General features: G+C 35.9%; 1 protein-coding gene across 3 annotated transcripts; it reads left to right on the forward strand.

Annotated features, from left to right (window-relative positions):
• LOC113638948 lies at positions 1 to 27,019 on the forward strand. 3 transcript variants are annotated; one of them, XM_047816955.1, is made up of 19 exons: positions 1 to 135; positions 2,696 to 3,040; positions 3,159 to 3,500; positions 3,671 to 3,775; positions 3,874 to 3,972; positions 6,128 to 6,220; positions 6,920 to 6,994; positions 9,598 to 9,702; positions 13,827 to 13,928; positions 14,545 to 14,625; positions 22,604 to 22,699; positions 23,001 to 23,084; positions 24,368 to 24,379; positions 24,549 to 24,635; positions 24,816 to 24,911; positions 25,009 to 25,027; positions 25,132 to 25,189; positions 25,347 to 25,421; positions 25,520 to 27,019. In XM_047816955.1, exons 1-18 carry the CDS (start codon positions 78 to 80, stop codon positions 25,407 to 25,409), a joined length of 1,920 nt encoding a protein of 639 aa, XP_047672911.1. In that variant the 5' UTR covers positions 1 to 77; the 3' UTR covers positions 25,410 to 25,421; positions 25,520 to 27,019. The 3 variants fall into 3 exon arrangements, with proteins under 3 accessions (XP_047672911.1, XP_047672910.1, XP_047672913.1); XM_047816954.1 differs by having other exon boundaries at positions 25,614 to 27,019; XM_047816957.1 differs by having other exon boundaries at positions 25,927 to 27,019.
• Positions 27,020 to 27,043: the final 24 nt, after the last annotated feature.

Here is a 27,043-nt window from a genome sequence, read left to right on the forward strand (position 1 = left end):
GAGAGAGAGAGAGAGAGAGCTACTCGTTAACCACGTGATCTGAAAGTGAAAGAGAAAGTGTTGTTTTCTTCACAGAAATGGGGACTGCGCCGAAAATGTACTTTTATTTGTTGCTGATAGTTTTCATCTGTGACGGTAATGTAAAGTATTATTCTGCTTATTAGTGCTCTTGTTAGTCCACTTTTAGTTATACGAAGCTGAAATGCAGTGTAAGATATTTTTTTCCTCCGATTTATCTAATAATAGTTCGTCTAGAAACTCACTGAATCAGGAAGTGAAAATAATAATATATAAATACATAAATAACAACTTATAATAGTTCGTCTGGAGAACTGCAGATCAACCTGAACCAGGAAGAGAAAATAATAATATATAAATACATAAATAACAACTTATAATAGTTCGTCTGAAGAACTGCAGATCAACCTGAACCAGGAAGAGAAAATAATAATATATAAATACATAAATAACAACTTATAATAGTTCGTCTGAAGAACTGCAGATCAACCTGAACCAGGAAGAAAAAATAATATATAAATACATAACATTACATTTACATATAAATACATACATTTTATAATACATAAATATATTTCTGTAATGTATAAACACATACATCATTTTTATAATATTTAATACATTTGTTATTATTTAATCCAACACAAATGTGTATTTTTTAAAAACAGAAATTGAGGGTGTGGTTCATGCATTTGCATGAAGTGAAAATGTGCTTCCTCTGCAGATACACTACAAGGATCAAAAAAGAAATCACTAGTTAAATATACTAGATAAAGTCATGGACACATTTATTTACACACCAAAATATATTCATATTCATTATGTAGCCATTATCATTAGCATCTAAAAATTGAGGAGGAATTTCTAACAGACTGTAATAGAAAATACATTTTTAAAGATTTTTTTATTACAAGACGTTACAACCAGGGATTGGCTAATGTCACACTGAATGAGACTAACACCATTTACTGTTGTGATCTCCCTGCCATGGACAGTGAAATCTTCAGGATTAAAGTGAACAAAGAACTCCACACAAGTACAAGAAAAAAGGGAAATACACAATTTCCTACTTCTTGTATATCTTGAGTGACAGATAGGTCTTGCATTCAGTGGCAAGAATCCTGTTAGCAAAACTACAGTTGGTTGTCACAATTTTTACTCATGCATGAATTGCTCATCTTCAAAAAATCTTTCAGCAGTAATTCCTACATGAAATGAAAACTTGGGGTCTTGGCTTTAAATGTGTATACTTCTTACTTTTAGAATGTATTGTAACATGAAGTAATTAACCATCAAAGACACTCTCACACAATGTGACAACCAACCCCATTACGGGGATGGTTGTCATGAGTGATAAATTGGGATCTAAAAAGATAATGTGTAACTTTTTAGTTTTTTAAGCTAGAAACTGCAAATAAGTTTTAATATGAATACCACCCCTATGATAGTTGTCATCAATGCCCCTTATGTTTAAACAATGGGATTAAAGAGGGTGATCAGTTACTTGAATTGTCTACTGTGTTGAGAAATAAAATGAAATAATTTTTAGTGCTAAAACCTCTTTATTATGAATTCATTATGTAAGTTGCCTAACAGCAAACAAAAACAAACAGACCAACAGTCTTAAAAGGTCCACATGTCCAATACTCTTAACAATTTGAACTAAAGTAGGAAACCCTGCGCAGCACAGGCTGTGCTTCATTTAGAGTCACGAATGGCGAATTTTTCAATAGCCAATTGGCACTGAGAAAGTGGTAGCTTCACCCTGGATGTCATCATTTGACATTTTCTGGCAGTAACGGGTCAATGTAGTTAATATCAAATTCTTTAGCTGTGCTACATATGCTTTTGCCTTCTAGCTTCACCTGCCTCACAGCCAAAAGCATAATGTCTGCTGGTGTTCTGCCCTGTTTGTCTTTCTCTTGAAGTTCCTGACCATTCTACCAACAAAGACACAATATATCACTGTCTGCACATTCTCAGTTGAAAAAAAAAACAAATTCTAATACTTGGGTTGGTTGTCACATGTGACAACCAACCCTGCAAGCTATGAGACAACCATCCCCAACTGACTTCTTGACAAACATGCTAAGCTAGCTGCCACATAGCTTTTACTTGATAGCTAAAATATGACTCAAAATAAAGCTACTACTTTTGCCTTTTTAATGAGTGTTTTGTTTTTGAATGACGAATATTCTACAAGCTCTCAACACAAAAACAACACCAACATGAAAATTTACTCTAACCCATGAAAATAAAAAATTGTCTCCTCACCTCAATGTTTTGTGTCTACTCAGCAAAATTACAAGTGCAAATGAGTAAGCTATCAAAGGCTGACAGATTGATATAAAAATTTTACCACAGCACCACCTAGTGTGTCTGGAATAAGCAATGTGACAACCAACCCGTGAGACAACCATCCCCGGTCTCCCCTACCTACCTGTTCCAGTTTGTCTGATTTGTTATTTTGTTTTTGGATTTCTTATTTTGTGTTGCACGTCTGCCATCATAGGACATAGCACCCACTGGACCTTTGGTTCTGTAGGAAGTTAGGAAACTGCTATTGCCTACATGAAGGAAACCCAAACAATTGTGGAAATAATATTGAGACATGCTGACCTGAACAGAGTTAACACATTAGGTCGACATCTTTTAACAGTGTTTGTATTCACTTTAGGGTTCAATGTCCACGGTCCACCTGGTCCTCTCATTGTTCAGCTGGGAGACTCAGTGATGCTGCCCTGCTTTGTGGAAACTCCTCTTCCATTGGAAGAACTTGAAGTGGGATGGAAAAGAAATGACAGTGAAACTCTAGTGCACTTGTGGCAGGATGGAGAGAGTCGACCAGAGTCTCAGAACCAGCATTATCATGAAAGAGCTCATTTCTTCACAGAAGAGATCGCTCATGGAAACTTCTCCCTCCTGCTTACAGATGTGACCAGTAAAGATGCAGGAGTTTATAAGTGTGTTGTTTACACAAAGCTGGATTCTGGAGAAACTCTGATTGAAATAAAGGAGATTGGTGGGTAAACATTTTCACCTAATTCATATTATATTCTGTAAAAATACTTCATTTTAAAGTGTGGTCAGTAGTTATTATTTTTATGTCTAATTAAAATAGCAAACAATTCCCATTACAGAGCGCTTGATCGTCTCTGGAGCCCACATTATATCTGCCTATGCAGGTGAAGATATCACTCTGAATTGCTCCGTAGACTCTCATGTCACACCAGAAGAGGTGTCATGGACGAAAACTGATGAAGGTATCTTAGTAATGCTCTATGAGGAGGGTGAGATCCGGACAGACTCGACCGGTGAGAGATACGTGGACAGAGTAGAATTCTTCAGTGCTGAAGAAAGAAACAAAGGAAACTTCTCTTTGAGACTGAAGAATGTCCGAACAGAAGACAAAGGGCTGTATATGTGTTTAGTGTTCTCTGGTGCATTATCAGCTAACACAACTGTGGAGATACAGCAGCTGGGTAAGTCACTGTATTTTCCTACACAAAACTTGTAAAGATGCAGCAGAATAATTAGTTATTAATTTGTTGGATATGGATTATCAGGGCTAACATCATGTGGTGTGCATTACTCTAAAGAAAGCAAAATTGGCCATGCTTATTATAATAACTCTGGTGTTTCTGTCACGCAGGTCTTTCCTTTCTGCATATTGCAATTTTCATTTTGTGTATTCTTGGATTTGTAATCGGATCACTTATACTAGGCTTCCTATCTTACACATCTTATAAAAAGGAAGGTGAGTCTGGTCTTCATTTTAATACTTCAGAAGTTTGGTAAGTTTACATTTGAACTCAATGTAAATTTAATACAAATGTTTTGTTTATTTGTTTGTAGAGGACAGCAGCAGAAGAGCCCTAGCTATACAGTGTGCACATGTTCTTATTCCTAATATTACTATGTCCATTGTCTTCATCCTCTGGGGTTTCACTGATGGTAATTATTGTTTCTTACAGTTACAGTGTTTACAATTGTATCAGGATAAACTTCATAATCACTCATGTGAAAGCCTTCATGAAAAATAAGACAAGTACACACAAGTTTTTCTTTGTACCACATCTGGAAATGTGTGAGAGATTAAATCTGACCACAGCCTCGTTATATGGGAGTGTTATCAAGACCACTTCGAATGCGAGCACATCACCTATAAGATCAATTTATAACTTGAAGTTATCAAACCTGTTTCAGGAGGACTGTGCATCCTCAGGCTCAGATGCTTTTCTTAGTCCTGTTTCTACAGGAAATGGTAGATACAGTAAGGGCAAAGCCTCCTCTTCCATTCAGGTGTACCTGGCTGCCTTTTTGCTCTGCCAATACTCTGATACTCCCAACTCCACTCCCATATCTTATTTTCTTCAACGCACTTGGATGTGGTGCTGGTGGTATAATCAGAACATATATTCAAGCCACTGGATCATTTAGATCTTACATTTTCAGGTGCCAGGTGCCACTGGTTGTTTAAAGAACAGGGGGATCAGGAGATCTGAAAAGCTGTTTGTGTCAATGACTGACTGATCATTAAAGACTATTTCTCGCACTGTTGTCAGCTGTATTCTCACCTTCCAAAAATTTTGGAGTTGACCATGGGTGACCATGGTATTACTAGCATGTCTGAGCATCTCATCGTGCCACCCTCCTTAGGCAGACAGAGGAAGAGGTGATCTTATCTAGACTGTCTAGGTCAGGGGTCGGCAACCCGCGGCTCCAGAGCCGCAAGTGGCTCTTTCATCCCTCTGCTGTGGCTCCTGTAGATTTGGAAAATAAAAATTTAATTTAAAATTATTTTATTTTAGTTAGTTTTTTAAAAAAAAAGTAATTCTAAATTCTAAGATTATGATGCTCTTGTAACATTAAAATAAACCGTGTTTAATTTTTTTGTCGCTCAAAATATGCGTCATAACTGCCGACTTGTGATATCCGACACACAAACCAACATTTTTGATTTGCTGCGGCCGGCAAGTTAAAATTTTGATGTCATGCAGGACTGTCAAGTGTCACGCATTGAGAGTGACAGTCACGCATTTGGGTCTTTAATCACACTTCCCCGCCACACATCGTATTTCTCACGCAGAAAAACTTTTTGACTATTTATCATATATTTAATAAGCTGCAGCGCCCAAAATGTATCAGTCCGCACCGCTGTCTGGCACCACACAGGAATCAAGCGCGTCTCCCCTGAAGTAATTAGTCGAGCCTGACACTTATCAGCCAATCAAAAAAGAGGCTACACAACAGCCAATCAGAAAATAGCAATATCTGGGAAAGATTTAACCCAACAACCAATGAAAAAAATTGGGGTTGCGGGGGGTTGGAGATGTCACGCTCGCCTGACTTCAAAACTTGAGAGCTGAAGAGGACTCAATTTGATATTGAACATTTTATTTGAAAGTAACCTTCAACTCAGCGTCTTTTTATTTAAGGTTAGTTCAAACTGTTCAAAATATTTTTGTTTGCCTGCAGAAATAAAATTTCGTTTACTCGGTAGCAGTTCATTCATTTCATAAATGCAACACACTACAGTTTTTTCTATACTTTCCACAAAGGTAAAAAACGATATATGCAGTGTTCTCTTCATTTTAGATGTCAAATGGGTTTTGTGGCTCCCTGTGTCTTTTTTTCTGTTGGAAACGGGTCCAAATGACTCTTTGAGTGTTTAAGGTTGCCGACCCCTGGTCTAGGTGATGTTGCAGGATTAACTTCTGCCACTCAATCCTGGCTGGTGTAATGGAATATTGCTACTGGGGGACAATGCAAACACACCTTACTCATGCAACCTGAGATCTGGGGTTACGGTTGTAAACTAAAGATATTTAACCCCTTGTTGTCTCCCTCATCTTCATCAACATTATTATAGAGAATGCTCCACTGAACTGCCAAAGAGAATAGACGAAAGAAATAAATTCAGTTGTGCCACGAAGGTTTAAAATACAAAATTTTAAAGGAATTTTTTTAGCTCAAATATGTCAAGAACAATTGACAGGTTTTTCTTTACATTTCTGGATTAAAGAGATACTATTATGACTATAACTCACTGGGTTGTTGGTCTAACAATTTTCTTATTGGCTGAAAAATTTATTTATTTTTCCTCCAGGGTATTTTACTGAAGCAGCAACCTGTTCAGCACTTAATTTTGCACGGATCCTTTTTCTACTTTGGATTGCTCTCGATTTGAAAACATTTCCAGGTATGATTTGATTATCACTGGTCCTGTGAGAACTTTACAGTCATTGTTTTATTACAAAAAGTCCAGTTTTAAACTCACTGCTGGGTCATGTGGCCCATAATCCAGTTTATACATGATTACAAACCCATGCCAGAATAATGCAGAGCCCCATCCTGTGTGTGTCAGAGGTAGGAGGTAATGCAGTTGACACAATATTTTTTGATATAATCTTTTAACAAGTAGTTTGATTTTCTTAAAAAAAAAATGGTATAATGTTAGATAACAGAAGAGGAAACAAATGCTTTAAGTATCACCACCATTAGAGTAATTGTTTTCATTTTACAATTAATTAAAGTTTTATATTAGACTTTTTTGACCGCCTTTTTGAATTCCACCTTTTTTCTTTTTTTGTCCGAAAACCTAAGAATTTTTTGATGCTGTGCAGTGGAAAATTCCCAGTATATCTCTATTAAATATATTTAATGATATCTTACATGAGCAAGGAAGTCAAACATATGTTGAAATATTTTATTTTACATTATCACTTACTGAGACAGACATAAATGAGGGAATATGTAGAGTTCAGAGAACTGGCTGAAGGATTACTTAAGTGAGATGAGGAATATATTGGATCTAGGAATTAGTAAAAATGTGGACTCTATGCAGGACTAAGGAAACACTTGCGTAATCACTACATGCTGTGTATTTGTTACATTGCAGATTTTCCCAAACGATTAATTACCAACTTGGCAATTCTACTACAGTGCACTGTGATAACTGTTGCTGCTTATTCTTGTGAGTATACATGAAACCATCACACCGTTACCTTCTGCAAGATCTTATTACTCACTCACTCACTCATTTTCTACCGCTTATCCGAACTACCTCGGATCACGGGGAGCCTGTGTCTATCTCAGGCGTCATCGGGCAGATCTTATTACATACTTGCATAAAGTGTAAAGTTAGGAAAGAACTAAATAAGGAATACAATAATTTTAAAATCATGTGTTTCTATGGGACAGTGGTTTGAGTATCTGCATACAGAATGTTACAGGATTGATCATACAGTGTTATGTTTCATGGTCCGAAAAATCAGGAGCTCAGTTGCAGTAAGTCAGATGTAGACAAAGGTATTGGGCTGATCCAGGAGATGAAGTCCTGAAGTCCTCTCTCATGTGAAGACTGTTTAGTTACTCTACTCTTACTAAATACCTTGTTGAGTTCTGCACATTTGGGGAATCATCACTTCAGCAGGGGAATCAGTGGTGAAAATTACTTGCCACATGGCAAAACACATCACCATGGAGTTTTTAACTTTAGAGTGTTCTCTCACTGTAACAGATTCATATAGCTGGTTCAGAGGAAGCAAGATGTGGTGCATAAATATAGAAATTACATTACTAACCAGCTAATTATCTAAAGTTATTATAAAACTATAAGCAATCTACAGTCACTTTCTCAAGTGTCCAGCAGAAGCAGCTTGGGATCTGACCTCACAACCTCACAGTCAGGATATCAGTGTCTTATCCACTGACCTGCCACAGCACCATAATGTTAGATAACACGTCACTACACAACACAGCGGTTAGACAATCCAGCTTCCATATGTCAGAACTTTGTGAGTGAATCTTTGCTCTCTCCTTGAATGTTCGCCAAGCAATTTGTTTAATTATTGTGAGATTTTTCTTCTGGATTACTTGAGAAACAGTTCATGAAACTAAGAACAAATAATGTGCAAACTTACAGAAGGAGAAGGCAAAGATTTGTTTTCTTTTCTACATAAGATTTCTATTTGATTATTATCCACTATTATCTATTATTATTTATCTTTTTATATCTATCTAGATGAAATAGATACAAAACCCAATAGTTCAGAAAGTTGTTGGAGTGTTAGAAGTTAAAAACTAAAATGAGGTACCAAATTCTCAGGAAACTGCACAGTAAATGTTGCAACAAATTACATTTTGTGACATAAAAAAACAAACAAACAAACCATGAAAGTGCAAAGAAACCAATGTATTTGTTCTCATTACAGAATCACATAATTCTAACTTTTCTTGTTTATTTAAATGACATTGCCTACATTATGTGAATACAATAGTACGAGTGTTGTACATTTTAACTGAAACTTAAAAAGCTCCATCTTACACTGTTCAGAAAAAGGAAGCAGAACTGTAACATCACATGAGTCCATTGGAACATTAAAGGACACAGTACATGTACACTACCAGTCAAAAGTTATAAAACACCCATATATTTCCAGGTTTTAATAAAATTCCAGCAGTTCAAGTCCAGTGAATACCCTGAAAGTTTTAGTATGACTATGTGTACCAAAAACATTATTCCTAAAATCAGCATTAAATCCTTCCCAAGCCAGAAACCCTGGGTGAATGCTGATGTCAGGGCCACACACTGGTGACACAGAGACACAGGAAGTCCAGGTCTGACCTACAGAAGGTCATCAGGTCTGCAAAGAGGAGTTACAGAGACAAGATCATGGCAAACTATCAAGGATCTGACCTCAAGCATATATGGAAAGGTTGGAAAAATCTGTGACATGGGGACAGAGTCTTCCTCTCTACCTGAAGAATTGAACACCTATGCTCGGTTTGAGGATAACATCACCATCCCTGTAGTGAAACCTTCAACAGACCTTAACAACTGAACTCTATGTTTAAATGGCTCAGTGTGGTCTACTTAAGAAAAGCACCAGGTCCTGATGTTCATTCTCATATCCTCAAAAACAATCTCAAAGAAGACCACCATTCTTAGTTCCTGACCCTAAGAAGTCTGCAGTCAGCTGTCTGAATTATTACTGACGCCCTGTGGTTCAGATCTCCACCATCATGACATGCTTTGTGCAGTTGTAGAAAGAATGCCACAATTGTGTTTGGCTGTTATATCTGCAAAAGTACACTAAGACATTAAACATATGTTTCAATAAAAGCTGAAAAGCTAATCTTGCATGTTTCCTGCAAGATTAGATGATTTCCACTGGTTAATTCTAATAGAAATAGAGAAATCATGTACATCCTGTAATGATGCTACAGTTACATACAAAGAAACTTAGCATGACACTAATGATGTATATGACACTATTTTAATTCTGCTATATTATATTTGTGCTGTGACAATTCTGTCAGCTCTCCTCCAGTGCAGCTTTGAGTAAAACAAATCAGTACCTGAATGAATTTTTATGGCTGCTTGCTGCAGTTGATGTGATAAAGTCTACTGTATGAATGATCCCTAAATCTAAAATAATTATATTTTATTTTAATACATTATTTGCCTTTAGAAATATTTAATTCTGTATTTAGATTTTTGTTTTCTTTTGATGTTTTTCTTTACAAAGCATGGTGTGTAATATATACTAACATTTTTTTATTTTTATTGTCTAGCTATTATTGTGGATATGGACTATAGATTAACCACTGCAGTGAAAGTGGCTCTGATCATTGTGCTCCTGGTGCTACTTATTCCTCTTCTGGGTCTTATCGTTGTAGGTAGGTGTTTCATCCATTTATTATTTTATATTACACAGTGTGTGTGTGTGTGTAGACAGTTGATGTGGGTAAATGATATTATTTACTTTAAATGTAAAATTACTTTTACGAATTTTTATTTATTTATTTATTTTTTTATTAAATTATAGAATTGATACAAAGGTCCAGATACATTTCAGTTCAGGCACTCTGTGTTTAAAGTGTTTGTTTAAAGTGTTAGATAATTGTCCATCTAGTGCAGGGGTGTCAAACTCAAATACACAGTGGGCCAAAATTTTAAATTTAAACAAAGCCGTGGGCCAACGTTGAACAAATGAACCTTTAAATATGGAACCAAACAAGTTTTTCTTTAATATTGAATATGGAACAAGCAACGCTTATATAACTTAATAGTGCAGACATGCAAAATCGAACTTCAAATAAAAAAAAACATATCAATGGCATATTAAATTAAATTTAAATAAAAATTGTATGCCTCTTTTCTATTTGCAGCCTTCTGAGGTAAATATCAAAATAAACTTTTTTCCACAGGCTAATAAATTTGAAAATAAAATAACAACAATGAATGAATCAACCATTCAGGCCTTTGAATAGCAAGAAAAAAGTGCATATAGAAAACGTTAATTATTGCCCAGTTTGCAACACACTGATCTAATCTGATGTGCCTAAGCCAGATATCTGGCATCTTTTCTTGGATGCTAGTTCATCAATGTCTGGGCTCAGGCTCTGAGCTGAGGAAACCCTCAGTATCGAACGAAGGTGTTCATCAGTCAGACGACTCCTGTGAGATGTTTTTGTCATCTTCATCAAGGAGAAAAGTTGCTCACAGATAAGTGCTGCCGAGAAAGTGGCAGCAGAGAAAATGGTTACGGTTTCATTGCAGCAACTGTTTCTCCCACAGGCACAATTTAGATTTAAAAGCTCGCGTACATGTCTATGATGATGCGTCCCCGCCCCTGCAGCTACAGGTTCAGCGTATCGAGATGGCTTGAGATGTCACACAGAAAGGCCAGCTCACACAGAAACTTTTGCTCCCGGAGCTCTGCTGTGTCCTTCCTTTGCTTTGCAGAAACTGACATATTTCCTCACGCAGCTCGAAAAATCTGTTCAGTACTTTTCCGAGGCTTAACCATCTCACCTCTGCGTGATATGGCACGTCTGCATATTCAGAACCACACTCGATAGAAAAGACTTAAGCTGGCGGTGATTCAGACCTTTGGCTCTTAAAAAGTTAACAACTTGTGTTACTGTGGTCATAAAGTGTTCCATCTTAAGGGCTTTACCACACAGTGATTCTTGATGCATGATGCAGTGATAAACAGATAGCTCACCTGCACAATTCTCTTCCCGCATCTTTTCCCGAATCCTGCCCACCAGTCCATTCTTTTTACCTCTCATCGCTGGCGCACCATCTGTGGTTAATTCCACAAGTTTATCCCACGGCAGCTTCATTTCAGTTACACATTTGCAAACCACATTTGCAAGATTTCCTTCCCTGTGGTTGTGCCATGCATGGATTTAAATCCCAAAAGCTCCTCCGTAACACACAGATTTGAGTCCACTACACGGATGAACACTGACAGCTGCGCAGTATCAGACGCGTCGGTGCTCTCGTCCACAGCGAGTGAGAAAGAAACGAAACCTTTTCCCTTTTGCATCAGCTGGTCATGAAGATTGGTGGCAAGTTCACATGTGCGCTCAGCTACTGTGTTCCTGCTCAGGCTCACGTTTGAAAAGGCTTGTACATTATTTTCTCTGGGCACACTTGGTCACAAACTTTCATTATTCACTTTTTTATAAACTCTCCCTCATTAAAAGGCCGGGCTGATTTTGCGATTTCTTCTGCCACAATATAACTAGCCTTTAAAGCAGCCTCACATTGTGATGTGGCTTTTTTGAATACATTGTGTTGTGAAACCAAACTTCTTTTCATCTCCTCTGCTTTCTGGCTCCTTTGAGTCATGTCCAGGTTCTTATACTTGTTCTGGTGTTTCGTTTCATAGTGTCGTCTAATGTTGTACTCCTTAGTTACAGACACATTGGCTCCACAAACAAGACAAACAGGTCTTGTAAACAAATAATAAACAAATATTCTGCCTCCCACCTGTCCAGAAAAGTTCTGTTTTCTGCCTTTCTTTTTGCCATTTTTGGGAATGGGTAACACGGTGACAGTTATATAGTATAAGGTCGCGGCATGGTCTGGGAGAGAGACACACGGGGAGGCGGGGTGAGCAGGGGCTTTCCTGCACGGATCGCTACCGAGTTGAGCACGTAATGAAAGGCACAGAAAACCCGCAGATGGACGACTCACCCGGCTTGCAACTGCGGTCGCGTCCACCAAACGGGAGCACGCTAATGATGTCATAGGCCCCAAAACAGCAGCAGAGCATTATGGGATTTGTAGTTTTGGCAGTGAATGCGCTGTTACAGCGGCTCCGCCGCTGTTTAATACCGGCGGGCCAGCTCTAATAGTAACTCAATGTCTTGAGTATTTAGCCAGAATCACTGTCTGTGGTTCTGTCTTTTGTTTTGTCCCGCGGGCCAGAGTTTGATACGTCTGATCTACAATATAGTGAATATGAAGCCCCTTGAGATTTTGTATCTCAGGTAACCTGTAAATAAATATAGGATGCAGAACATTCTCAGTTTATCATAACTTTTCCTTTCTCTGGGCTTGTGAAGCATTGATTCTCCCTGCTTGTTATTTAACATAAAGAAGATGAATGATCACATGTCCAGAACCTAGAGTCTAATAGAAACAGGAATAAAAGCAGTGTGTATGTTTTACTTGCAAAAACAGTATACATTCAAGCTCCAATCATTAAACAATAGATAACTTTAGTTTGATTTTATAGACTTAAATTTAAAAATAAATGAAATTAAGAAAAAAAAACTGACTCTGTAGTGTTTATCTGTACAGTAATGATTTGTAATCACAATCTTTGGTGTCACTCAGGTTTCTGTAAAGCTGTGTTCTGATTATGTTATTATGAAATTGATATTGAATTTCCAGAATTTTAAGTTAAGAAGAGTACAGGAGCATGTAATAAAATTACCTCTTAATCATATATACCACATAAGTCATATTCTGTGTCTTTGCCAAAGTCTGCAGATATTCTGCAATAATTGTGGAAAAATTCTGTGGAGTTTTCTGTGTATAGTATTAATTTCTTTGATGCCAAAATCTCAAAATCCTGTTGTGACTGATTTATAATAATATAAATGAATAATACCAATTTGAAGAAAGTGACTCCTCTACCTGTGCACATGTAGAACAGTTCAGTCAGGACCACTTGAGTCAAAATAAAGACAATTCTTTGTCATATATTTAAATTTTCTATTTGCAAGCTTATGAAATTTACATTTGGTGGTATGGCTCTTTTCTGAATTCCCCATCCTTTTCATGAGCTCCATGAAAGCTAGTCAGGGAACAGCAGCAGCTTCGTGGGGGGACAATCTCCAATTTAACTGGGAAAGCAGCCAGACAAAAAAAAAAAACAAATACTGTTTATAATTGTAAATGATTTTAAATCAGTGATTTTAGAGATGTTTATTTTATGGCTTTATATATATTATTGAATAAGGTTCACCATCCCTGCTGACAAAATCTTTTATATCTCACTTTATTTATTTCCTTTAAAAAAATAATTGATTGCTTTAATTAATCGATTTTGAAAGTCTATTATAACCTACAGCAGATGATGAGGGTTAAACACTGGGATTTGGAATGATTATTTATTTTAAAGTATAAATGTACTTTTATCCCCTGTGTGAATTCCTGATATTTTCTGTTTCTCAGTCCTACTGAATCAGGTCTAATGTTGAGGACATTATACATTATTTATGGTATTTTATTTATTTCATAAGTGACTGATTCTGTAATTATTCACATGTAAAGACATGTTGTAGTTTTCTGTATATTAATACATCTCAGTTACACAGGACCTAAAACTGGAATAAGTTCCCTGGTGTATAAACTTTCCCTTTTTGTTTTGGGTTTTTTGGGAAACTGTAATAAAACACTTAAAGACCATTCATGTTTTTTTATTATTAGTTTTCTTTTTAAACAGGTCTTGCACACCTCTGAAATAACCTCTTAATAATTATTTCTTTTTCCAATACAGTATGCTGTAAAAGGACTACAGACAGTCGTGCAGGCTGGATTTACATGATTACAGTAATCATTGATATTCTACGAATAATTATTTTTGCAGCTGTAATGCAAAGTAAGTGGCACTTTTTACAGGTAATGTTACACTTCTTATCTTAAAGGTTATTTAATATTTATTCATTTAATGTAATTAATTTTACACCCATTGTCATTAAACTGGGGTTAAAAAACAGACCCAAATGCAGGATAGTGATAAAAAACACGGTTTATTAATAAAAGAAACAAAAACAAACGCAGACACAACCAAGACAAAACAAAAGACAGAACCACAGACAGTGATTCTGGCTAAATACTCAAGACAATTAGACATATAAGGGACAGGTGTGTAGAGGCAGGAAGGAACAGACGAGGGCAGACACGTGATCACAAAATGTAAACAAAAGACACGTGGAAAAAGTCTGGGTCAGATCCTGACACACATTTTTACACTAAAACTATTAAATTTTTAAACATATTCTCCACTTTTCTTGTCTCATTGTCCAGACATATACTAAGATCAGTTTAATCATGTAATATTTCATTGTTAGTTGTGTATCTGATGAGTCTGAAACATTTATATAATTAAGATTATTTAAGCTTCATTTGCATAAATGAAACAATAATTACCTTTTCAAACTGAACATTCTCAAGCAAAACTGATATTTCTGTAATTAATATTCTCTGTTTTTCAGGAAGTTTAATTGGAGTTCTGATGTGGATATTGGTTCCAATCTTCATTGTGACTTTGTTTTATTCCTTTGTTTTTTGTCTGAGTAAGTACATTTGATACTTTATTCTATCTTTTTTATCCTATTTATTATCTCCAGTCAGACATTACATACATTAAATTTGATGTAATATGAATTTATAACCATATGATTGTACTTTAAGTCTACAGACTTTACATTAATTACAAATCCACACACTTAGATACAGTTCACTGATCTTACAGTAAAACTTCATTCCTAAAACACAAACTCTGAAAAATAAAATTTTTTTTAAATCATTGAGTAAAACAGACACTCTGTAGATGTTTTTATTGATTTATTTTACAAGTTTTTATTTATTTATTTTTTTTGAGTCACAAGTTCACAAAGTTTACATGATTTTAAACACAATTCAATTTTGATTCTGTTAAAAAAGTATTTTCAGATTTTTATTCTGTGTTGATTTGGTTTTAATTAAATTTCTTTAAAATACACTCAACTCAAAAATGTGGTGTAAAAGGTTAACTTCTCTCCTCTCTCTCTGTCTGGATAACTTTGATAATGTTAATGATCAAGAATATCATGGTTGTTCTTGTACATTCCATCAGATTTGGGTATTTTATTAACAGTTCAGTAGTTTACTAGCACTGCACTAACATTACATACAGAACAATACAGACATGTGCTTTTTCATGTGTTCATGTATACTGATGATCGCCCATGAATTACCAGGTTCACCCTCGTTACAGCTGATTTTTGTTTGATGAAACACACAAAATATCATTAAAGGTGAAGGTCACAGAGCTGAAAGCACAAAATGAGAAATAAACAGAACAAAATGAAGTGGAAGTTATAGAGAGTCACCAAGTTCATCATACAGGGAAACTCTTGACTCATGTCTTATTTTTTAGTATAAATATGAAGCCACACACAAAGAACAAAATACCAGCTTGATTAATTTATTTGTTAATTACTGATTAACAATTTTATTAGCAGATAAAAATGTTATTAAACAAAATTATAATGTAAATAATGTTGAGTGTTACATGCTGAGAGAGGTAAAGAAAACAAATCAATCTAAAGAAGAGAACCAAAGTTAAAGCTGCTGTAGAATGTTTTGCAAAAAAATTATATATTATTCATTCATTCATTCATTCATTCATTCATTCATTCATTCATTCATTCATTCATTTTCTACCGCTTAATCCAAACTACCTCGGGTCACGGGGAGCCTGTGCCTATCTCAGGCGTCATCGGGCATCGAGGCACGATACACCCTGGACGGAGTGCCAACCCATCGCAGGGCACACACACACTCTCATTCACTCACGCAATCACACACTACAGACAATTTTCCAGAGATGCCAATCAACCTACCATGCATGTCTTTGGACCGGGGGAGGAAACCGGAGTACCCGGAGGAAACTCCCGAGGCACGGGGAGAACATGCAAACTCCGCACACACAAGGCGGAGGCGGGAATCGAACCCCGACCCTGGAGGTGTGAGGCAAACGTGCTACCCACTAAGCCACCGTGCCCCCCCAATTATATATTAATTATTATTTAATATTATTTTTTATTTGTAGGAAAATCCTCTAAAATACTGAAATGAAAATCTTATAGATAGATGAAGTACAGCGGAGAGTGTGGGATGGACAGATTCACTATTCATGTTATTTTTGCTAGGGAGGACTCAAATGCAAGATGTCAATGTAAATAATAAAGTCTTTAATGAGCTTGACAGAAACCAGAAACAAACAGATTCAAACCAGGAAGGCAGAACAGGAACAAGTTTGGATGAATCACAATGGCCGCCTGCCCGATGAGAGGGGCGATTCAGGTCTGAGACACGGCAGGTGATGACAGCTGGATTGTGACTGGAGCACTGATGGTAGGAAGTAGTGTAGATTCCGGAAGCGATCCAGAAATGGAGGATGAAATGGCTGATGAGGATAGTGGAGGCAATTCAAGTAATAAATGGAAATTGGTAGAAACACGGAAAAGAAAGAAAAATTGTGGACAAATCTCAGAAACGGACAGTGAAAAGGGAAATCACCAGGCAAGAAGGAGGAAAGAGGAGTGTAAGGTATTGCTGAAGTTTGCTACTGAGTCCTTTAATGTCATAAACCCTTTGAAATGAACAAAAACCCTTAAAGAAACATTAGGAACAATTGTAAGTATAAAGACATTGAGGGATGGCAAATTTATATTGTTCTGTAAAGATGATACACAACAAAAAAACGGCCCTGGAAATAAAATCACTGATTGGACACAAAGTAATATGCTCAATCCCAGAAGAGAAGAATTGGGTTAGAGGTGTGATTACAGAGATCCCAACTGATGTTTCAGCTGAGAAAATCATAAGAAATATAACTAGGTCAGCAGTAAAGGATGTCAGGAGGCTCAAGTGCATTAGAAATAATGAAAAGACTGACAGACTCTCAGTAATGTTAAACTTTGATGAGAACAAATTGCCTGAGCTACAATGTCAGGCCCACCGCTTTTGTGAGCTATATGTTCCCTCACCGCTAAGATGTTACAAATGTCAAAAATTTGGCCACGTAGCAGCAGTTTGTAAAGGAAAACAGAGATGTGCACGGTGTGGATGTGAGCATGAATATGGTAAATGTGGGCAAGGTATTAATCCAATATGCTGTGATTGTGGAGGAGAGCACAGTGCAGGACACGGAGGTTGTTTAGTAAGGAAGAATGCAGTGAAAGTACAAAATGTCAGAGTGGCAGAAGGAATAACATACGTTGGGATTATAAAGAAAGTAAAACAAGCACCCAATCGTGTTGAAAGTAAAGAGAGTGAAGTGATTGTTGATAAAGTATCATCTGTAGTATTCATAGCATTCATAGCAGAAGTGGTGAATTGTTTCGCCCAAACTGAAAGCAGGACAGAGAGAATTAAAATCATTATTACAGCTGCAGAAAAGTACCTGGAGTTAGAGGATGTTACAGTAGATATGATAAATGAGAAGCTTAAGACACAAACAGTAATCAGTCAGACAGAAAACAGTCAAACACGTGGTGGTACATAATGGTGTTAACAATAATGCAATGGAATGCAAGAAGTTTAATTGCCAATGGTCAAGAATTCAAAACATTTATTACAAATCAAGGAAATAGTCCGGACATCATATGTGTTCAAGAAACGTGGCTGAAACCTCAATTAAATATTTTAATTCATGGATACATTACATCAGAAGAGACAGAAATAAAGAAAATGGTGGTGGGGTAGCAACATTTATTAAACAAGATATTGGATATAGAAAAGTTGAGGTAAATGGGGAGCAAGAGGTTGTAGTGGTGGAAATATGGGAAGGTGTACACAGTATTAGAATAATTAACTTTTACAATCCATGTGACGGGTTAAGCAAGGATAAGCTAGAAAATGTTGGAGTAAAAGGAAGTCATAATGTGGTGTGGTGTGGTGATTTTAATGCACACAGCACATTATGGGGGAGTACAAACACAGATAGTAATGGATTGATTGTAGAAGACATTCTAGATTGGGGAGGATTAGTGTGTATCAATGATGGAAGCTATACAAGAGTGGATTTGTGACAAGGAAAATATTCAGTATTAGACTTAACTCTAGTCTCTGAATGTTTAGCTAGAAAATGTGATTGAAAAGTATTAAATCAAAGTACCGTGTGTAGTGATCATTTCCCTATCAGCAGTACCATCGGTTTAGATATAGCACAAATTGTGGTGGAAAGAATGCCAAGGTGGAAATTTAAATCAGCCAACTGGGACAAATTTAAAGAGTTACAGTAAGTCATAACAGAATGTCAGAAATGAGTAAGTCTATGGAAGATGTAGAGGATTTTAATTATAAGATATGTGAAGTTCTTCAAAGTACTGCTATAGAAGTAATAGGTAAGAAGAAGGCTGGTATCAGGAAGAAAGCCATCCCATGGTGGAATGAGGAGTGTAGTGAGGCAATTAGGAAAAGGAATAAAGCATTTGAGAGAGTTAGAAAATTTATTCGGAAGCGGTAGAAAATGAGTGAGTGAGTGAGTGAGTGAATTTATTAATTATAAAAAAAACACAGGCCGTAGTGAGGAGAGTAATCTAAGAGAAAGTGTTGGAGGGATTTTTGCAACAATATTGGGGAAGATATTGAAATGAATGAAGTTTGGAGTATGGTAAGGAAAATGGGAGGAAAGCAAAGAGATAGCAGCATTCCTGTATTGGTATATAACGATATACTAGTCATATCAGACAGCGAAAAAGTGGAGGTACTTGCAGAAACATTTACTAAAGTGCACAGTAGTTCAAATTGGTCAGATGAAATGAGGAGGTATAGGGAACATATCCTGAATAAGTACCCTCAACTACTGGAAGAAAAAGGACCATCTGGATGTACTTTAGATTTAGAGTTTACTCTATATGAGCTGAAGAAAGCGCTTGCAAGAGTTAAACAGTCTTCACCAGGAACAGATGATATTTGTTATGAGATGGTAAAACATCTATCAGAGACATCATTAAGTATAATCTTAATCTTAATAAGGTGTGGGAGTCAGGGAAGTTACCAGCTGACTGGAAGCATGGTGTTATAGTACCAATAGCAAAACCAGGCAAGGAGCATACACAACCAAATAATTACAGGCCCATTGCATTAACTTCAAACCTTTGCAAACTAATGGAAAGTATGGTAATGAGCAGATTGGTGTATATCATTGAGAAGAATAAAATTCTCTCACCATATCAAAGTGGTTTCCAGGAAAAGGGCGAAACACAATGTACTCTGTGCTCTGTTTGGAAGATGAAATAAGAAAGGCACAAGTAAACAAGGAAGTGTTAGTAGGAGTATTTTTTGATGTTGAAAAAGCTTATGACATGATGTGGAAAGAGGGACTTTTAATAAAATTAGAAAAAATGGAAATAAAAGGTAGAATGTATAATTGGATCAAGAATTTCTTGTTTAAAATAATTATACAAGTTAGGGTGGTCTGAATTGTCTCAGATATATCAAATAGAGAATGGAACACCTTAAGGAAGTGTTAGCAGTCCTATTATGTTTAATCTAATGATCAATGATATTTTTAATCAGATGGACACGGGGATAGGAAGGTCTTTGTATGCAGATGACGGCGCGCTGTGGAAAAGGGGCCGCAATGTGGGGCATGTGGAGAAGTGTATGCAGAAAAAGTAGAAAATTGGGCTAATGAATGGGATTTCCGTTTCTCTGTAGCAAAAAACTCAGGTGATCTGTTTTACAAAAAGAAAAATCAATCCAATAATGAATATTAAAATGTATGATCAGCAATTGGAGCAAGTGTTAGTAATTAGCTTTTTGGGAACGTGGATGGATTCAAAATTGAATTTTAGAGCTCATATTCAGAAAATGGTAGACAAAGTTAAAAAAAGCGATAAATGTAATGAGGTGTTTAACAGGAGTTGAATGGGGGGCATGTCGTCAGTCTCTTAAAAGGATTTATTGTGCACTGATAAGAGCAGCTATTGACTATGGCATTATGGTGTATAGTTCTGCATCTAAAACACACCTGTTAAAGATTGAGGCAATTCAATCACAAGCTACGCGAAAATGTTGTGGAGCAATAAAAACATCTCCAATAACAGCAGTACAAGTAGAGATGGTGAAATGCCTCTGGAAATCCGAAGGCTCAAATTAAAGATGAGATATTGGATCACTGTAAAGGGACACTTGGATAGTCATCCAGTTAAAAATGTTTTAAAGAATTGCTGGGAATATGAGTATAAAAGACTATCAAGCTTTGGATGGACTGCAAATGAGGAAGCACTGAATATGGGAATTAGTGCCATCAATATTGCTCCTTCTGTAGCAACTTCAGCAATTCCTCCTTGGCTTTTCCCTTTGCCAGTGGTCGACACTAAGCTATACAAAGACAAACATAAAGAAAGAAATATGTTGACAAATATAGCAGTGCAACAATACATTAAACAATCAAATTATAGCATATTACAAATATACACGGATGGCTCTAAAGATCCTGAATCTGGAAGAACAGCATCAGCAGTATATATTCCCCAATTCAAAGTCAAAATATACAAACGAATTTCAGATCATGTATCTGTTTTTACTGCAGAGATAATAGCAATATTTCTAGCACTCCAGTGGATAGAAGAAGTACAGCCAACAAGAACAGTAATTTGTACAGACTCCCTTTCAGTTTTAAATAGCTTATTAAGTGGAATATCAACAGCGAGACAAGATATGATCATTGAAGTGATGCAGAGGCTATTTAGAATAAGATAATCTGGAATTATGGTCAATTTCCTGTGGATACCATCACATATGGGTGTGGAAGGAAATGAGGACGTAGACCATCTGGCTAAACAGGCTTTGAAGCATGCACAAATTGACATTAAAGTGTCAATGAGTAAAGCAGAAGTAAAAGGTAATTGCAAAAGAAATGAGAAAGAAATGGCAGAAGGAGTGCGATAGACCAGTGGTCCCCAACCTTTTTTTCGCCGCGGACCGGTCAATACAATTAAATTAAAATGAATAATTTTAATTTAGTTGTATTTAAACTTGCCTTTTTTAACTCATTACAACGCTAACTAAATGAGAACCCTGAGCTTGTTTCTTTGCAACGAGACGGTTCCATCTGGAGGTAAAATAGGAGACAATGACCCCTGAAGTGTGTTGCTTATGTCCAGTTTATTCCGTTGTTTTGTTTTGGTTGCCGTCACTGCAGAAAACCCCGCTTCACACAGATAGCATGTTGGAAATGGCAATAGGGATTTAAGTGCTGTGGTGACAATCTCAGGGTATTCCGCCATGACTTTAATCAGATCACCGGCAGAGTTTCTAACGACGTCTGTTTTGTACTCATTTTTGCTCATTTGTGGGTTAAATTTGAGCAAACACAATATACACGTACACCAAGCACTGTTAAACATGAGAAAGTACCGGTGAGCAGAGAGAAGAGCGATACACACCTTCTCTCTCCACCAAAGCTACAACACCACTGCCGCTTGCAGCCGCTCAGCTCCAGACGTCACCTAAACCCGGCCCGATATCATGATATTTTGCGCATGCGCGGTATTGGTGCGGCTTTAGGTGACGTCTCTCAGCTCCCGGTTAACCTCGCGTCCATGGAAAGTCGCACAAACCCGAGAGAAATACACCACAGTAAATAAAATGGAAATAATTTAATGTTCCTTGGGCGGCCCGGTACCATTTGGTCCCGCGGATTGGGGACCACAGTGATAGAGGAACAAACGGTAGACACTTTCATCTTATTCAAAAGAAAGTAGGGCGAGAAAGAAAGTTTGGCAACAGGAAAGAAGATGTGTTAATGTCAAGAATGCGTCTTGGACATTGTGCATTAAATCAGGGTCTGTATAAAATGGGGAAACTGTGATAAATGTGGTCAAGCAGAATCAGTAGAGCATGTACGTATAGAGTGTGATGCATGTGAAGGAGGAAGAATTAAACTAATTCAAGCTTTAATATTCTTTGGTATAAATGATTTATCTCTTCAGGTTCTATTAGGAAATTAATCAAAACAGTCTAGGATATTCCCTGAATTAGTTATTTTCTTAAAACAAACAAGACTGATCAATAGAATTTAACATATAGTTGTATTATTAATTAATTTATTTTTAAACTTCCCAACCATTATGCGCTCCACACTCCAGTCCAGTAGGTGGCGGTAAATGCACCTTAAGTTGGTTTGCCATCCGCCAATAAAAATCAAAAGAAGAAGATGGCCGCCGCCCTGGAAGTAGTGTAGCAAAGCAGGAAGTGTGTACAGAGTGCTGACAATTTTATTCCCATAATATTTCTGTAATAGTGAAACACAGCAGATAATAAATACATCCTCCAGTTTCAGCCATGTGTCTCAGTCCGTATCCTATTATATCAAATAAAACAGCTTTTAATGAAAGAAAGTCAGTCGTTCTGGAGTGATTATTACTTTGATAAGAAAGTATGAGGTTTGTAGATTCTGTAGTGTGCAGCAGATTTAATAACTTCAGTAAGACCAGTGACAGATGTGTCATGTGGAGATGAAGGTGATGGAAATAGAGCTGTTTGTTGTTGCAGGTTTTTTTCACTATGCATTATTGTGGTTGCTCCTGGAGTTTGTTAGAGCCTCAGGGTCGATCTACGTCCATTATAATTTGGATATTGATGTGAAAGGTAAGTACCAGTCCTGTTTCATTACTGTTTATTGTTAGAGGAGAAGCTTTTCCACTGGATGATCCTCACATGGTTTTGTGTACATAAGAAGTTCTAATAGTTTTATTAAAAGCTGAACAGGAAGTCGATCAGGAAGCTAAGAGCTGAAAGTTAAGAATCATCCAGTACAAAAGCTTGACTCTGTGTTTTAGCTTTAAATGTGTTTCATTGCAGTTTAGTGAATTATTTGTACACTGAACATTCAGGTAATAACAGTGTCATAATCACATTGGTGTAAAATATTTGTGTGTGTTTTTTGTAGAACGTGACGCTTTGGTCTGTGTGACTACATTCCTCCAAATCTTGTCCCTGATTACACTGTTTACATTTCTAAACAATTCAAAAGGTATTCATTACTTTTTAAATCTTTTTCAGATGCCTTTTATTTTGAAAGCATATTTTTAAAAACTAATAAATTCAAGTCATTTTAACAGAAATGTTTAAAGCTACATTACAATTATATGTTTTACAGCATTAGAAAATGAGTTTTTTAACCACTGTATTTTTACAGATGCCTTTAAAAGTGTAAACATATTTATACACAACATTGTTGGTGTTTGTTAATGTCAGTGATTATGTCAACAAAATCATGTGAAATGTTAATATTGTAGAAACAAGTTACATTTAGAAATTCATGTTAGATGAATCTGTAACTCTGACAAATAAGAGGGAATTTAAACCTCTTTATTAGCGACGTCCCCAAATTCAGAAGCAGCTGCACTGATATTCCACCTTGTGTAGAGATAAAGACATGAAACTTGTGCTTCTGTCTGCATTTTATCTCTGACTAGGTTTATTGATGTAGTTTATATCAGTGCTCTCTCGCGTAAGTTTATCCTGCTGGTATTCTTAGAGCCTGACCTGTTTATAGAGAACATTATTCTATACAGAGCAGGATGCAGACAGATCAGTGTAGAAATGTGTCCTTGGTTAATGGGGAACGTCTGAGCTCAGAATTTTATATGATGAATTTACAGTTAAAACAAACAGCTTAGACGTTACAGCTAATGAATTTCAATTTTTATTAACAAACACAAAAGAACAGATTCTCCAGATCTGTGATATTTAAAATTATAAATCCTCCTCAGGGCATCTCCTCTCTGTTACAGACCAAATATCATTAACATTTGCTTCTATGACTGTAATATATTGTAATAATAAATGTTATTGTTTCTATAGTAACAGCTCATGTACAAGTTGAAGCTCTGTTATTTAACAAAGAAAAGCATATCATTATTCCTGTGGTTTTCTGTTAGAAGACATTGTGAAGATTTTTATCACTTACACTGTAGAAGCTGTACACAGTCTTTTTTTACCAGCCTCTTTTTTCCTATTTAGACAAAAAAAAAAAAAAATTCAGAATAATTCACCAACATTTAGAATAATACAGGAGAAATTAGCAGCCAGGTAACTAATGAAATACACAAGATTATTTAATCATTAAGAAGTGAACAGGGAAGAGATTTTGTTTCTATCACAGACTTCAGTGACTTTGCTTTATTAATCACTGATGAAGATCCAGATTCAGAATCTGAGTCCAGGTTACTAATGAAATTCACATAATTAGTTCATCATTAAGAACTGAACAGTAAAGAGACTTGACCAATGATTGTGCTTTATTATCCACAGCGACACAGCGAGGTGAGTAAAAATGATTTTCTACCACAATAAACTGCCACATCTCAGTCAACATGTATCTGAGTTTACATCAAGGCCATAAAAGACCTTTATACTAAATGACAAAACTATAAACTTGAGTTGAAATGGAAAAGTGAATGTTTTCTCTAATTCTCTTGTCTTTGTATTGCAGCTTATTTGGTTGTGTTCATGTTTGGTACAGTGGGGGTTGTGTTTGTGAATGCTGTTGTGTTATCAGTAGAGCTGATCCTAAAAGCACGTGAGTGAGCTGTGTGGTCTGTGATTTAACAATAATACAACATTCATCACTGTAAAATATGTTAGTGTGAAATTACTGACAGATAAATATGATATTAAACACAACAATGTTGCTGAAATCAGTCCAGTTAATATTTACATGTGGAACTTTCTTTTCTTTTCCACTCATAATTATAAACAGGAAATGGTGAGCGTACAGTGGATCTGCGACTTATTCTCCTACCGACTGAAAGTGTATTTGCTGCGTGCTACCTTGCTTTACAAATATCTACTTTCTGTAAGTATAATCTACTGGATGTGTTTAGTACTTGTGTTCACTCTAAACATGATTAGTTTCTGTTCTAAAAGACTGTCATGGTTTTTCTTTCACACAGGGAAGGATAACAGAGAAAGGTATGTGTGTATTTAAGGGATATAAATATACAGAACGATTTATTTTACTTATCAGTTTTGTTCAGAATGAAGACATGATAATTTTTTTATTTTAATTATTACAGGTTTAAAAAAGACATAGAGAAGCTGCGACAGAAATGTGTGTGTAAACAGAGACAGAGGGTCAGTATATGACTGTGTGGAATATTTAACATGGAATAAATAGAAGCTTTCAGCAAAAACTGGTTAACATCATTAACTTTTGTGCAGTTTCTACATTCTACATATGAGACAAATAAGCAGAACATTTCCTAAAGATTATGTCTCATCTTTAACACAGGATTCACCTCCACAAAGTAATGAACATGAACTGGCGAGTCTGGCTTCTGCTCCTCAGACCTAAGGGTCTTAGCAGGTAAGAAAAATCCCACTTTCTTTTATTCTACAGTAATTGTTTATATAATTACATAGAGATGAAACTAATAAATACTGATCCACAATTTATTTATTTAGGTTTATTATATGTTCAGCTGTATCCAGTATCTCCCTGTGTTAATAAGAATAGACAGAGTGATACATTTTCTTATTTATCTCACATTTGTCTCAGGAATATTCTAGTAATAAAGTGGACATCGACTGTCTCAACAAACCCAAACCATCACCCCTCCACCACCACGCTTCACACTTGGTTTAATCTGCTTAAAGAGCCCTATAGGTGACATGATGTTGCTTTTGGGGTTTTATTTATATGACTGAACATTAAAGAGTCTGACATTGGACTGAATTTGCTGAGACACTCACTAATGAAACATACAGAGCAGCTGTATTAAAGGTTCTCCTCACATGTAAACAGTCCTTCTAACTGTAGAATGGTGAATCCTGACTTCTGGCTGTTGTCCTTTCTCCTTGGTATGATGTAGACACACACCCGAGTGCTCCAGAACCCCAAACTGACCAAAGTTCTGCTTTTATACGTGTAGTCACACCTCACTGATGATGAAATAATGTTGTGTATTTCATTAGTAACCTGCCTGCTAATTACTCTGCAGGAAGCGTGTTCTTTGTGAGAAAAATTATTACTTAAGGTTATTTATTTCTTTATAGATGTTAATGAAAACCACACAATTATTATTTAGCCTCTGATACATAAAAATATAGTTAATAAAGTTAATAAAGTTAGGTGTCATTTCCCCAGAACTCTGAATGCACTGGTTTTATCACTTCAAAGTTTTTTTTATTCCTGTAATGTTCTATACATATTGTGTGTATATATAATATATATTTTTTACAATCCTTAGTGTGATACTTAAATGTGAATCTCTTGTCTTCATGTTTGCTTCTCCAATATAATTGTTTTTATTATTTAATTGGCAGGAATTATGACTTGATTTATTAATTAATTGGCTATTTTGTGACATATTATAGAGTACAGATAAGGATTTAAACTCTATCTGTCATTTTAAAACTTTTATCTTATTGTTTTATTCATCTGCCACATTCACCTTTATTTATGACACGATAGTCCTTTATCGGACATCTGTGTATAAATATTCAGGGATGATAAACTTTTCTATTCGTTTATTGCATCTTAGGGAGCTCAGAAATGATATTTTTATATACAGAGCAAAACAATCCGTATACATATTATCTACGTATTTCATGTAAGAGTGATGAGTGACAGGTACGAAAAGTAAAAAAAAATATTTATATAATTGTGTATACCGTTCATTACATAATGTTCTGTGTGTTAAAACACTGAATTTTTAATTTTTTTGTAAAGTTTTGTAAATGTATATAGAGTTATTTTCTTTTACTTTTTATATGAATCGGAGTGTACAGAATAATATTTTGTGTAAGAGAAATACAGTATTTCATGTTGCTTTTGTTCTACTTTATTATTGTTACTAAATCTCATGTACTGGATCTGTAATATATTCAGCCATATGAATGTGGAGCTTCCTGGTTTGTTATAATAATAATAATGAAACAAATAAATTCATTTACATTGTTTCATCACGGTGTTTTTATTATTTTTGA

This window comes from Tachysurus fulvidraco, chromosome 8 (assembly GCF_022655615.1).
Source record: "Tachysurus fulvidraco isolate hzauxx_2018 chromosome 8, HZAU_PFXX_2.0, whole genome shotgun sequence".
NCBI classification, from domain to species: Eukaryota; Metazoa; Chordata; class Actinopteri; order Siluriformes; family Bagridae; genus Tachysurus; species Tachysurus fulvidraco.